General features: G+C 39.4%; 1 protein-coding gene across 2 annotated transcripts in view; it reads left to right on the top strand.

The window, feature by feature from the left end:
- Positions 1-463: 463 nt before the first annotated feature.
- GATB (glutamyl-tRNA amidotransferase subunit B) overlaps positions 464-14080 on the top strand; it is an 84712-nt gene continuing 71095 nt past the window's right edge. For both annotated transcript variants that reach the window (XM_049632275.1, XM_049632273.1), the window contains exons 1-2: positions 464-654; positions 2559-2709. In XM_049632275.1, the coding sequence (XP_049488232.1) occupies positions 479-654; positions 2559-2709 (327 nt within the window). In that variant the 5' untranslated portion in view covers positions 464-478. The remainder of the gene's footprint in view (positions 655-2558; positions 2710-14080) is intronic.

The following is a 14080-nucleotide window of genomic DNA, read 5'->3' as shown; positions in this document are numbered from 1 at the left end:
ACCCAAGTGAGTATTCGTGGCATTAATGCACAAATTAGTGTGTGAACGGGCAGAGTAAATAGAGAAAGTGAGTGAATTTGGAACCTCAGGAAGTCTTCGCGGAGATGTCAAGTTCATTTACTTCAGCTGTTAAGGTTAACTGAGGTATAAGATCCCGCCCAGGTTTCTTAGCTTTGGATCTCTGGCACCACCTGCTCTTACTCAAACTCATCGAGGCACTCCCAGCCACAAACCTCTCCAACTCCCCGCTAGGAGGAGTCACACCTCCCGACCCAGAAGCCCTCCCACCCTCTCCTCTAGTTCTCCTTCCCTCCCCTCCCCGCCAGAGTTCCGGCAGCCTTCGCGTAGCAGTGCTCACTGGGAATAGTAGTCTTCCGGTGTGAGGCTAAGGAGTTTTATCTATTTCTAGAACTACGCTTCCCAGAGAGCCTCGCGGCAGAGGAAAGCTGTGTCACCTGACCAGGACTCTGGCGGGGCAATGGCGGCGCCCATGCTGCGCGGGTGCTGCCTTGGAAGGTGTTGGGCTTTAGCCTGCATTGACAGCAGTTCTCGCCACGGAAGAGGGGCCGCGACTGGGTTCACGTCCAGCGGGAAAAGGGGACAGAGCTTCGTGGCTCAGCAGCCCCTCCTCACGGCCCAGAAGTCAAGGAAAGGGTATACTATTTCATACCATTACTGCCCACTTAGGTGTGAGGTGGAACTGCCGGAGTGGGGAGGTGGTGGCCACTACAGCCTGGCTTCAGTCTAGACGTTTTGTGGGCGGGGGGGTTGGACTATAGCCTGAAACCTAAATGAAAGAGCAACACGAGCCCTCTGTCAGCCCCGCCTCCACACTAAATCATCAAATAGATAAGCATATTTGAGGAATTCGTGAGTGTAAAATCGCAGGTGTTTTCTTGAATGTAAAACTACACACACCGAAGTGTGGATTCAGTCACCTTACTAATAGCACTACCAGTGGGGTCCGTGACAATAAGCGGGATCTTATTTAGCTGACATTTATTTAGCGCTACTGTGGGAGAAGTGTTTTCAAAGTAGAGAGGGATCCTTTACCTACAAGCTCTGGATGGTGGTGGCTTAATATTGTCAGAAAACTCCACCTATCTGTGGAGGTGTTTAATGTTGAACGTTTTCTAGACCCAGGAGGATGTAGCCAATACAAGAGATCTTCCTTCTGATTAGAGAGCTTTGCTTCTTTTGTTAAATAGCCTCTAAACAGCTGTTTGTACTTTATAAGGCTTAAGTAGTTTCTTTTTAAATACAGAAACAGAAGGCACGTGTTTGGTAATCACTATATCCTTTGAGACAGTTAAGTTGGCATTATATTTGCTTTTCTGTTCGAGCGACAGAAGGAAAATGTCCAGAAACGTTCAGCTTCTATTCCTTTTATAAATTAGATCGTCTGACTGTAAATGGAAGGTATTTTTTCTGTCATGTAATGAAACTTAAAAAAAAAAAAAACTTTTGAGTAATGTTTTAGCAAATGCAGACTTTCTGATGAGTTTTTCATTTAATTCCTCTCAGTAGCAGGCAGCACTTCCAAACTTTAAAAGGAAGGACTTAATCTTCTCACAGTACTATAGATAGAGAACTTGTGTTGAAATGATTGGAACAAAACCCAATACATGCAAACAAAAACCTAGATAATATAGGAAATTGCTTGGGAGCAAAGCAGAATAGGAACAGAACATGGGAGGAGTATGTGTAAACATGCATTGTCCAGGATGTATGATTTCAGAAGGAATAAGCACATTTACAAGAACCTGGAGAGATTTGTGTATGGAATGCTCATATAGACCCAATAGAGTAGGAGTGGCCAGATAGAGATTATTATAGCATTTAACAGCTTCTTAGATTTTGATAGCAATCAAGCATAAACAAACAGGAACCTGAAACTGTATCTGGGGAATTGAAAAAAAACAAAGCCACATCTTACAGTTTAATGTTTTCATTTGCACAAGATTCCCAGGGAAAGTATGATTTAGTGATGATTTATTATATCTGTGTCACTCTTACCATTTTACTTGCAAGCCATTGTTATAAAAGGAATTCAAAGCATGATGGAGAATTTCCCTTCCTTTTTAAATAAGATATACAACTATTTATTTATCATTATTTCTCTAGAAGTAAAAGCATAATGTTTATGTTAATTCTAAAATATTTGCAAGATCAGCTTTCATTTACTGAGTCATTAATTGGGAAAGGACAGTTAAAGTAGAAAATGCTGCTTTTCACTGAAGTCAGCCAAGCAGATGTCACGTGATACCCATTTCTAAATTGTTTCAGGATGCCAAATTGTCCCTTCATTACCTTCCTCTGTACAATGAGTTTCCTTATGCCATGTTGTAAATGCATTTTATCTTGCTGGTCTTGTAGATGTTCATTATGGATTGCTTTTGATTCAGTGATCAATACAATATGACATATTTTTAAATATAAGGATCTAAAATTTTAATAAGTTAAAAAATATGAAATTAATACGTATGGTTTAGGGTTGTAGAAATTCATGCATAGTTGCAGATCCAACTACTTCTTAACCATTATTTTTTTCTCTTTAGTGAACACAAATGGGCAGCTGTGGTAGGTTTGGAAATTCATGCCCAGATTGCCTCCAACTCTAAACTCTTCTCTGGATCTCAAGTCCACTTTGCAGCACCTCCAAATTCTTTGGTATCTTTTTTTGATGCATCTCTGCCTGGAACTCTGCCGGTAAGGTTTTTGTTTAATCATATTTCATTAGAAAATGCTTATGTTTTATTGGATGTAGATAATGATTTCCTTGTTTTAACATCTTGGCACAATTCTTAGTACTTGTTTAGGGATTTGGAGTGAAGTAGGATGAACTAAATGTTTTCTAAAGACCCATCTCTGTAATTGTTTCTAAATCTAAATGTCATCCATTTATTCATACATGTATTCACTCATTTCACACACATTTTAAAATGTCTACTAAATACCAGACCCTGTGCTATGAACTGGAACATAAAGATGAGTGGCATTCCTTGCCTTTGAGGAGTTTAAAGACTAGGTGGGGAGAAGTGTCTTATAAACAAGTAGAGTAGTGTGTGATTATGCCTGTGAAGGTGATATGAAGGACATGGTTTTGGAACCCAGAGTGGGGACATCTAATTTTGTAAGAGAAGGATTATTGTGAGAAATTGGGGTATGAGTATGATTGGAAAGCTTGTTGAAACAGGTGGTGTCTGAGGTATCTGAGAAGCCAGATAAGAGTTAGGTAAATGAAGGAGGAGAAGGAGTCTGGTCACGGAAAACAACATATGTCACATGATATTATAGTGTAAGGTTCATAATGATTGTGATTATTGAAAAGTAAGTGGTCAATAGTAGAAAAAGTCAACCACAGTATACATTGAATTAACTACTTATTTACTCACTTTCACTTAAACCCAGGGAATGACTAGGTCCAGTGTACTCAGTCAGCAAGATTGTTATCATATAATTTCATACAGTTAACTGGATTTTTAAGAAAAGGATGGAAGGAACAATATGAATATTTGAGGTAATCAATAAATCATAGTCTGTGCGGGACATACAATATCGACTGGGTGTGGGATTTCCTGCCATCCTTGGAGGGAGTGTGTATAGATAGATGGTGGGAACTGGCAGGGAGAGGGAAGGATGGGTGAATTCTGCACTGTCTAACATGTGAATACAAGTGAAAGCTGGTTGATGTGACCATTGGCAGACTTGCAGAGATGGAGGTTTACTTTTCTCAGAGTCACTGTCCAGAGTAGAAGGTTATGGGCAGTGCCTCCAATGTGCCTGCTATACCCAGGGCTTTGATTCTACTGGGCAGTGTCTCTTACTTGTGCTTTTTGTTGTGGAGGACTCCCATCCCTGCAAACCCTATCCAGGCTCACCTTTGATTTGCTGTTGGGTCTCTCTGGAGGAAAGACAGATAAAGGGATGTCTGTCCCTCCCTCCCTCCGGCTTAGAGTATCTGTCTGTGGAAAAATAATTTTTGTTTGGGAAGAGACAATTTTTCAGTTACAAACGTATGAGTTCCTGTTTGGGCAGAGATGCAGATATAGTAGAAATAGAGTAATATCTGTTCAGACAAGTGAAATGGAAAGCAGTTCATCATAACACCTCTCCTTTTTTCCTTCTGAGCTCAAAACTTTTTTTCACCATATGGTAGTTCATTATCAAGAGGCTACACATAACCTCTGATTTCTTTCTAGGTTTTTGCAGCTGGGAATACAGAATCCAACAAAGTATTTATTATAGTTCACATTTAGAGATAGATCTATTTGCAGATAGGTATGTTTTCTGTAAATAGGCTTTCATTTGTGGCTAAATGTGGTCAAGTATTAGAGACAATTTAAAATAACTAAAATGTGAACATGCTTTGAAAGACTTCTTGCTATACACCAAAGAAGAAGGTGCTTGCCCAGTGATAAGCATAGCAAGAAAACAGTGAAGGTGTTTGGGACATTTAAGTGGGTGAAAGGAGACATGAAATCAAGGGCAAAATTTTTATTAGTCCTGTTTTTCTTAATATTGGAGAGATTTGAGAATACTTAAATACATATGACTTATAGTCAACAATAAGATATTCCATACTTAAAAACTGTGTAAAGAAGGTAGATTTCATCATAAGTATTCTTACTGCAATAAAATAAAATTTTTAAAAATGCTGATGAGGAACCAATGAAGAAGAGCTAAAAACAGTTAAAGAGGCTTGAACATATGCATTGTAATCGGTCTCTCTCCCTACCCCAAAGAAACCCCACTGAAATTACAGTAAAAGAATTTAAAAGTTATAAACCTATAAGAGAATGGGAGACCAGAATACATGAGAGATGGTAGATGGAGGAGGGACTGACTTAGCAGAGCTGAATTAAGTATAACCCAAGAAAGGGCCACTAGTGAGGAGTGAGACGGCATGCCCTTCATAGCCTCAGAAGTGGTCAGGATATGGGATCCTTAATTATTGTGGAAGGCCAGGGAGATGTGGAAACAAGGGATTGATTCTGAATCCGGATATGGAGCAATTAGACTTAAGGTCCTCTCCCCTGACCCTCTGTAGCTGCCCCACCCCCCACAGGAATCTATAGTTTTAGGAAAAATTCAACTGGTAACACATTCTCCCTGGGAACCCCAGGCAGAGGAAAGGCACTGATGTTAGAGATTGTCTACACTCTAGACTCCAGGCCCTGCCCAGTGCTTTTTTCTACACTGTTTGGGGACCTCAGGCAACCTTGTATAGCCATCACTCCCCTTCCCCAAGCAGGAATCTGCAGGAACTTGTTTGGAGATTACATGTCCCTGGAACGAAGAGCTTCAGATACTGAAACTTGGAGTGGTAGGGGTCTCTATAAACAAAACTGCCTGGTCACCTGATCATCCTAGAATGCAGGCCACCGGTCAACAAGTCCTGGATACTTACGTTGAACTTGTAATCAGCATTTTAGTACCCTACTTCAAAATATAGACCGATAGCCAAAAATCACTAGACTTTTGAGGAAATTCTCCTACATAATGGAGACAGCCCCAAATAAAAAGACTAAAAGAAATAAGAGGCAGCAGATAATGCACAGGGTAAAAGAATACCTTAAAAATTAAAAGCTTTTATAAATATCCTCAGGTAAAAAAGGTAGCTGCACCTTTGAGATAAGAGCATGATAGTACTTTTTAAAAATAATTAGAACTAAAGCTCCAAGAAATTAAAATTATGATGACAAAAGAATCCAGAAGAGTTAGAAGATAAAGTTAAGAAAATCTTCCAAAAAGTGTAACACAAATACAGTGAATTGGACAGTTGGGGATAAAATTAGAAGATTAGAGAATCAGTCTAGGATGTCCAACATCTGATTCATAGAAGGTCCAGAAGACAGAAGAGAGACCATAGACCAGAAGAAACTATCAAATAACACAGATTCATTTCCCAGAACGGAAGGACCTGAATCTTCAAATGGGAAGGGCCTGCCAAGGACCCAGTGCGAGGAACAAAAAGAGTCTCACATACAGGCATGTCATCGTGAAGTGTAGGAGCCTGGGATAGAGGTAAGATACTGGAACTTACATAAAAAAGAAAAGAAAGGTCACATGCAAAGGACTGGGAATCAGAAAGTCATCAGACTTCTATTTTTTTTTAATTTTTAAAGGTTTATTTATTTTGAGAGAGAGAGAGAATGAGTGGGAGAGGAGCAGAGAGAGAAAGAGAAAGAATTCTAAGCAGGCTCCTTGCTGTCAGCATACAGCCCAAGGCAGGGCTCAAACTCACAAACTGTGGGATCATGATGTGAGCCAAGATCAAGAGTCAGATGCTTAACGGACTGGGCCACCCAGGCACCCCATAAAGTCATCAGAATTCTTAGAAGCAGTGCTTAAAACTGGAAGAGAATGAAATGGTATCTTAAAAAAAATCTTAGAAAAAAATGGTTCTAATTTAGAATTCTGTATCCACTATCAACTGTGACAGTAGAATAATAATATTTTCAGACAGGTTCTCAAAAACTTGGCATTTTACTATCATGAAAACCTACTGGAGTAATGGAGAGGTTCCAGATTGCCAGCCCTGCAGCAGGCCCCAGGGAATCTGGTGGGACAGCAGGATGGATGGCTCCAGAACAGAGCCATTTCGAGAAAGAATGGGTAGCTGGGTGGGAATAGCAAATATCTAATGTTTGTGTAGATACAAGATTTTACATATAGAGTCTTTGAGAATAATAAGCAATAAGTAAAGTGAAAAATATGAAGCAAATAATGAAATAAAGACTTGTCAACTCCAAAAAACACACAGTGTTCAAGAAAGGAAATGTGATCATAGTATACTTAACAGCTTAGCCGAGAAACCCATTTACTTAATAATAATAGAAGAACCAACTACTGATTTAACAAAAGCTGATATAACTAGGATTTGGGGAAATAAAAGAACTAAATTCTTATCTACCATTATCAGAAGTCACATTCCAAATTGATAAGGCAAGAAAAAAGTAAGAATATACTCTAGTTTTGGTCACAGATTCAGGGAGGCCCCTTTCTGCTTTCCATGCCCTAAGTTGGTAGATTGGTTTTTGTTTTTGTTTTTTTGGCTTTTATTCTTTTTTTTTTTTTTTAATTTTTACAAATAAGGCAATGAGTGAAAAATTTAGAGTTCTCAAGAGACAGATTAGTCAAAAGGGTTTTCAATGACGTATTAAGAAATTTTATGTAAAAGTAATATTAAGTAATCAAATATTAACCTCTGCTGGTTTCTCAGCCTTCTGCTAGTGAAATATCTTTTTTGTACCCAAAGTCCAAATAGTGACAGACTCCCCGCCACACTCCCTACCTGTGATTCCCATCCTTACCATGCTTTTAGGAGGAACAGGCTCATCTATATTCTAGATTATTCATACCCAAATTTATGCATGTCGTGGGAGTATGTGCTTTCCTGGAGGTGAAGTGACCTACCTACCTACCAGTTTGACTTTTTGGACTTTAACATTACTCAGCTCACCATGGGATTGGACTGAAGAGTGGCATATTTTGTTCCTGAATAGAAATGTAGTAAAATAGAAAGCATGGGTAAATTCTAAGAGGCAAAGTAAGATAAAAATACTGCAAAATATCTTGCCTTATAACTTTATTTAAATTATCTCCTGGGGGACACCTGGGTGGTTCAGTCAGGCGTCCGACTTTTGGTTTTGGCTCAGGTTTGTGGGTTTGAGCCCCATGTCGGGCCGCATGCTGACAATGCAGAACCTGTTTGGGATTCTCCCTCCCTGTCCCTCTGCACCTCTCCTGCTTGTGCGCTCGCGGTCTCTCGCTCTCCCTGTCTCTCTCTCTTTCAAAATAAACACTAAAAAAAAAAAATTATCTCATAGGAATGAAATTGGCCAAGTCATGGGGCTCCATGTTCTAAAACAAGAACACTGTGTCATTAGGACAGCTATCAACTCTGTCTTTTTCCCAGATGAAGGAAGGATTGTCACTTGGCATGGCCAGCAGCCTTGGCCAGCAGGTGATGGATTTTTCCAAAGGTCCCCTGGCACTGCATATTACTTAAAAATAGGAAGATAAATATGACAAGACAGCTCAAAGATCTGAAAGTGGTGCTGCCAGGGAACAGGACTGGCGGGTGAGGGCAGCAAGAGCTGCTGGTTTTCATTATAAATTATTTCAAAATACCTGCCTGTAATAAATTGTTAAACAACTAAAAGTTAGTTGTGAAGGAGTAACATATAGATAAGAGGAAATTATTGATAGAATCAGGTTCCTGAGAAAGCAAGAAGTATCTTCAGAGCACAGGAAGAAAGACAGCTTTCCATCTGTAATCTCGCAGAAGATGGTCCCTCCAACCCATGTGTAAAGGCAACTTTTTAGTTTGGGTTGTGAAAGGTTGAGGAATCTCCCATCTGGTTTTTCCCTTTCCTAGCAAACACTGTTTCTTACATCTCACACTCCTTTTTGGAGTCTTTCCTGCCTGAGTCGGTATCCCTTGCATTCTGGATCTGTGGGCGATTCAGTCTCTCAGTTTTTCTGTGCCTCCAGTCGTTTCTAGCTCTTGAATGATAGCACAGAATTCTAAGTTGACAGTTATTTCCCCTCAGCACACTGAAGACATGATTCCATTGTCCTCAGGCATCTATTATTGCTGATGAGAAGTCTGCATCCTTTGTAAGTAATCTGATTTTTTTCTCTGATAGCTGTAGCCAGGACATGTCTAGGTGTGGATTTGTTTTTATTTATTCTGCTCAGTACTCAGTATGATTTTTCCACTTGAAGACTCTACCCTGGATTGTGGAGGTATCTCTGCGGGATGAATTCATGGCGGCCTCTACCAAGGCCCATTGGGCTTTATTAAACAAACTGTTTCCATGTTACTTTCTCAGCTCCTGAATATCACTCAGCTTGGATAGTGCCAACATTCAAGCCACACCCATGCTAGGTACAGGGCCAGGGGCCCTGATTTCTCAACACTTTCTTTTCACTTTGGCCTTGAGGCAGGTGGCCTGTTCCATATCCACTCCTACAGTTGGTGGCAGAACATTTTCTGCCTGGACCAGGATTTTGTGGTTGCCATCTCCCTGCCCCAGGTGTCTCACAACCTCGACTTTTGCTCCTAGGGCAGGGGTGGGAGTTGTGGGGGAGGGGCTTTAAGTGGCCAACATCTGGTATCCTCTCCGCCTGGTGAACAATAATGATAGTAGTAAAATCAACTGACATTTACCGAGTGCATGGTATGTGGCAGGGACTGTTCGAGGTGCTTTCTTGATATGTGTTAACCTTTTTTAATCTCATAATAACTATATCAGACAGTTCTCGTCATCATCCCAATTAGAAAGTAAGTGGAGAAGCTAGATACAAACCCAGTAGTCTGCCTTCCAGGTTCAAACCTGTAACCCCTTTGCCATCCTATCTCTTATAGTGACCCTTGGGTGATACATGGCTTTAAGCTCCACTACTGCCATGGAACCCCAGTTTCCTTTCTGGCTTTTGAACTTAGCTGTGTGTGTGTGTGTGTGTGTATTTATAAATTTATACATTTATATAATGTCTGTGTGTATAGATACAGTACTTGTTTTCATCCACCATGTCCCCTCCAACCCCAGTGTATCTGTACTCCCAGCTATCTATCACTTAGGCTGCTATTTTGACCAGTGGTTACAACCCCAGCCCCCTGCCCCTATTCTGATTGATGACTCTTCTGAATGTTTCTTAGGACCACAGGCATTTTATCTTCTTATTTTACCGTTAGTTTTAGAATTATATGGAATCCCATCATAAATCTTCAGACTGAAAAGGTCATTCAGCCCATTTTCTTGCTTATAGGCAGGATTACAGCTAAACTAAGGACAGCATTCTTTGTTTTTATTAGCAGGGATTCAGCCTTACTCATTACTTTGACCTAGTAAAACCTCTTACTCTGGTATAGGATCTTCCTTAACTTATTGAATAATTATTCATCTATAGAACTTAAGCAAATCTTAGGTTATCTGCCTAGAGTTTACTATTTCCTACTTATCAGTGTCATCTCGATTTCTCTACTTATAATACTTTTATGAGATGTGAAATGGGAAGAACAATAGGAAAGGAAACATTTGTTTGATAAAATGTCAAAGTTACAACTCTTGTAATTTGCTAATGTTTCTAGTAAGGGTGAGATTTCATCAAGTTTGTTTGAAATTTGTGCTTGTGCAAACCTGCTTGGACCCACCCTTCAGTCTGTTACTTGAAATGCTTGCCCCCTCCTAGTGTCAATCCCTATGCAGGAGAAAGCAAAGAGAACATTCTGCCTCTGTTGATGCCAGCTGGTAGGTTGCTCAGCTATGGCCAGTAGATAGCTACTTCTGATAATCAGGCTGCGCCACAATTAGATTAATTAAGAACTAGTGACTCTGCTCTTGTTTTCCTTGTTTGAAAGCTCTTATCTGTACATAACACCGAGCCCCCTAGTAACTGTAAATGTCTATTGTTTCCAGAACAGGGGAAAGGGCTGTAAAAACTGTTTTCCACACGTAGGCAAGAATATTCTCCTCTTTTCTCAGGGTTAACCTGTCTAAAAAAGCATTTGAGGTTTTACATATCAAAGATGTTTGGAATTGGCTCTGGCAGCTATGGAATGAAAACTGGAAGATTGTTTACCATATTTTACAAAACTTTCTTTTATGCCTGAGAGTATACAGTTGACCCCCAAACAACACAGGGGTTAGAGGCACAGAGTCAGAAATCCATATATAACTTTTGACTCCCCAAGAACATATCTAATAGCCTGCCGTAGACCAGAAACCATACTAATAATATAAATAGTCAAGTAACACATATTTTGTAGATTATATGTATTATGTGTTATTTGTATAATAAGTCTTCTAGAAAAGAAAATGTTAGTAAGAAAATTATAAGCAAAGGAAATTTATTTGTCATATTCTCCTGTATTTGTCAGAAAAATTCCACATATAAGTGTACTTGCACAGTTCAAACCTATGTTGTTCAAGGGTTAACTGCATTACTATTAGCAAGAAGAGAATGGAAGAGGGGGAAAGATATGATGTCAATATATCTGAGATGATGCCTGCCCTCTGGAAACTAACAAACGATGGAGAGATGATGCTTTATGTTAGAGATTCATACTTGAACATGTATGCCACGTTGCACCATAAGGGATCTTGGCCCTTAAAGAAATGATGATGTGAATACTTTGTAAAATACTTTGAGATTAATTTAATTTTTAAATTTCTTATGGCATATTTATTTAAAGTTAGCTGTCAATATCCTAGCTCTCTGTACATAGCAGATACTAGTAATAACTTTTGTTTTGAAGGACCTAATAGATTTAGAAATACTTGACTAGTTCTAGAGAGCATTAGGCTGAAGTGCTTTCCTGACTCTTAATTCTAAATGTAATTATAAAAGTTGTTAACTCAAAACTTCTAAACGAAATAGAAATTCAAGAACACAGCATTAGGGAAGTGTTTAAATGCATACATTTATAATCAGATCTATATTTACCTCTCTGTCCATTCATACTAGATTATGTTAAGTTATTTGACTAAGAAGACAAAATGTGACAGTTTTCTATTAAAATATTTTTCCATTTCAATGATTTGCTTTAATGTAATCTGTAGAACTTATAATTACATTATATTCTCAGTCTTTAATCTTGCCAGTCATTCTCGGAGTCACTTTGATGGTTTTCCTTCCTTCTTTTGTAAAGTAGGGTGTTCCAGGGGTGAGGAGTTTTGCCCTATGACCCTTGTCCCTATAAAAGTGGTGTGTCTGTGAGTTCAGACACACAAATGTGGAAAAGTTCCGTTTCAGCTCCTAAACTCTTCTGATGGTCCAACGCTTGCCTTATGATGTCAGTAACTGGCTATCTGAACTCAGATGATTCATGAGGGTGATGGACTCACATGTTCAGTAGGCAGCATGACCTCTCCCCTCACGTGGGAATCATTTGACTCCTTCCCTGCCATGGATCTTTTCCCAGCTCTCCGTAGATTCTTGAAAGCCTCCCTCTTCACGACCATTTTCACCTCCCCTACCCAGTAGCAGTCTTACCTGCAGTATTCCCCACGTGAAGTCTGACTGTATTAATAATAAGGCTTCTACTTTGTATCAATATATATTTGTTTTGTATAGTTGATTGACCATCCTTTTTGTGTATATTGTTTATAGCAATTTATGTGTTTGATTATAAGTTTCCAAAAAGCAGTTTGTGGACCTTTCTTGGGACGCTTGACAGTACCTTGCATATAACATGTATATAACACCGTGAATAGATATTTCTCTATATAATGGCATGCACATACATGAGGAGTCCATATGAAATAAAGTTCTAGGTGTCTAAAACCCTTTTGCCATTTTTTAACCTCTTTATGGGAATCTTTCTGAAGTATATTTTATACTTTCCCACTTTTGCATAGGGTATATTGAACATATAAGCTAACCTCTTGATTACTCAAGGTCATCAGCAACGTCAGTTATTGGTCAGTGTTGTAATATAATGGTGCCTTCAAAGGCTATTGAGGTGTGTAAACCTATCTGATCCTACAGTAAATGGATCAGATACAGTAAAAGCCATTTTTTTTAGGTTTCATATTGCAGTCTTTTTCCTTGCTATTATAGTTATCTACCCCTCACCTTTTTTTAAGCTGCTGTTAGTATATTTGACTCAAGGAGCCCCTACTTGCTCATTTTCTACTTGTCAATCATTGCTTCTCATCTGCTGTAGCCCAGAAAACCTGATTATTCACTTGCTATTGTAAGTAAGAACAAGGCTCTGCACAGAGATCTGGTCTACAATACAAAGTACATGAGTGGTAAGAAGCTTGTTAGCTTCTTAAAGTTATAAACAGTATGAGAATGGAATAGAAAGAGATCCTGGAAATTATTCAATTTAGTCCTTTTAATTTACAGATGAGAGAGCTGCTGTTGTGACTTGACCACAGTCACACAACTGCTTTGTGTCCCAGTCAGATTAGAACTCATGCTTAGCTTCCAGTCTATATTCCACCATTATCGGAATTGCTGGTAGGCATTGTTATTTTGCAGGTATGTGTATATTTCAAAACATAATACCATTGACAGATGTGTATGTAATATGTTTACATGTGCATCCACATGCTGATAGACACACAGAGAGGCATTGACTATTTAGCATTGACACTGATATTATGCACAGTTTCTAACGACAGTGTCCACTGGGTGAGAGATCTAAATCTGGAGAGAGATAAAAGAGGGAAAGAGTGCTGATTCCGAAGAAGAAATGGAGAAAAGAAAATCTAACCTAATTAGTCTTTCTCCAGACCCACCATTAAGGGAGCAGCTGTAGCTCTGGGCAGCTCTCAGCTGTACATATCACCATGCAAATACTGATTATAATGAAACATTCTTTTAGGATCTTTACTATATGCTTCCTCCAGGAAAATTTTCTCTACATTTTCTTTTGGTTCACGAATTCCCTGTTATGTCTGCTCTGCTCTTTAATATATCCATTGAGGTGTTTTTTTTTTTTCTTCTGAGAGTATCTTCCATATATAGAAATTTGTTTTTTTCCTTTAAATGTCTTCTGACTTTTTTTTTAATTTTTTAATCTTTATTTATTTTTGAGATAGAGAGACAGACAGACCGACAGAGTGTGAGTGGGGGCGGGGGGGTGGACAGAGAGAGGGAGACACAGAATCCAAAGCAGGCTCCAGGCTGCGAGCTGTCAGCACAGAGCCCAACATGGGGCCCTAATACACGAACCATGAGATCATGACCTGAGTCTAAGTTGGATGCTTAACCGACTGAGCCACCCAGGTGCCCAAATGTCTCCTGTCTTTTAAAAAATACTGCCTTGGGGCGCCTGGGTGGCTCAGTCGGTTAAGCGTCCGACTTCAGCCCGGGTCACGATCTCGCGGTCCGTGAGTTTGAGCCCCGCGTCGGGCTCTGCGCTGATGGCTCAGAGCCTGGAGCCTGCTTCCGATTCTGTCTCCCTCTCTCTCTGCCCCTCCCCCGTTCATGCTCTGTCTCTCTCTGTCTCAAAAATAAATAAACGTTAAAAAAAAAAAAATACTGCCTTTTTTGTGTATTCAGTTTTTGAATTCTTTAGTAATTTTATGTATTTTTGAAAGGTTTTTTTTTGCTTGAG

Source organism: Panthera uncia, chromosome B1 (genome assembly GCF_023721935.1).
Source record: "Panthera uncia isolate 11264 chromosome B1, Puncia_PCG_1.0, whole genome shotgun sequence".
NCBI classification, from domain to species: Eukaryota; Metazoa; Chordata; class Mammalia; order Carnivora; family Felidae; genus Panthera; species Panthera uncia.
The sequence above is the reverse complement of the archived record's forward strand: the minus strand, read 5'-3'. Positions and strand labels throughout refer to the sequence as shown.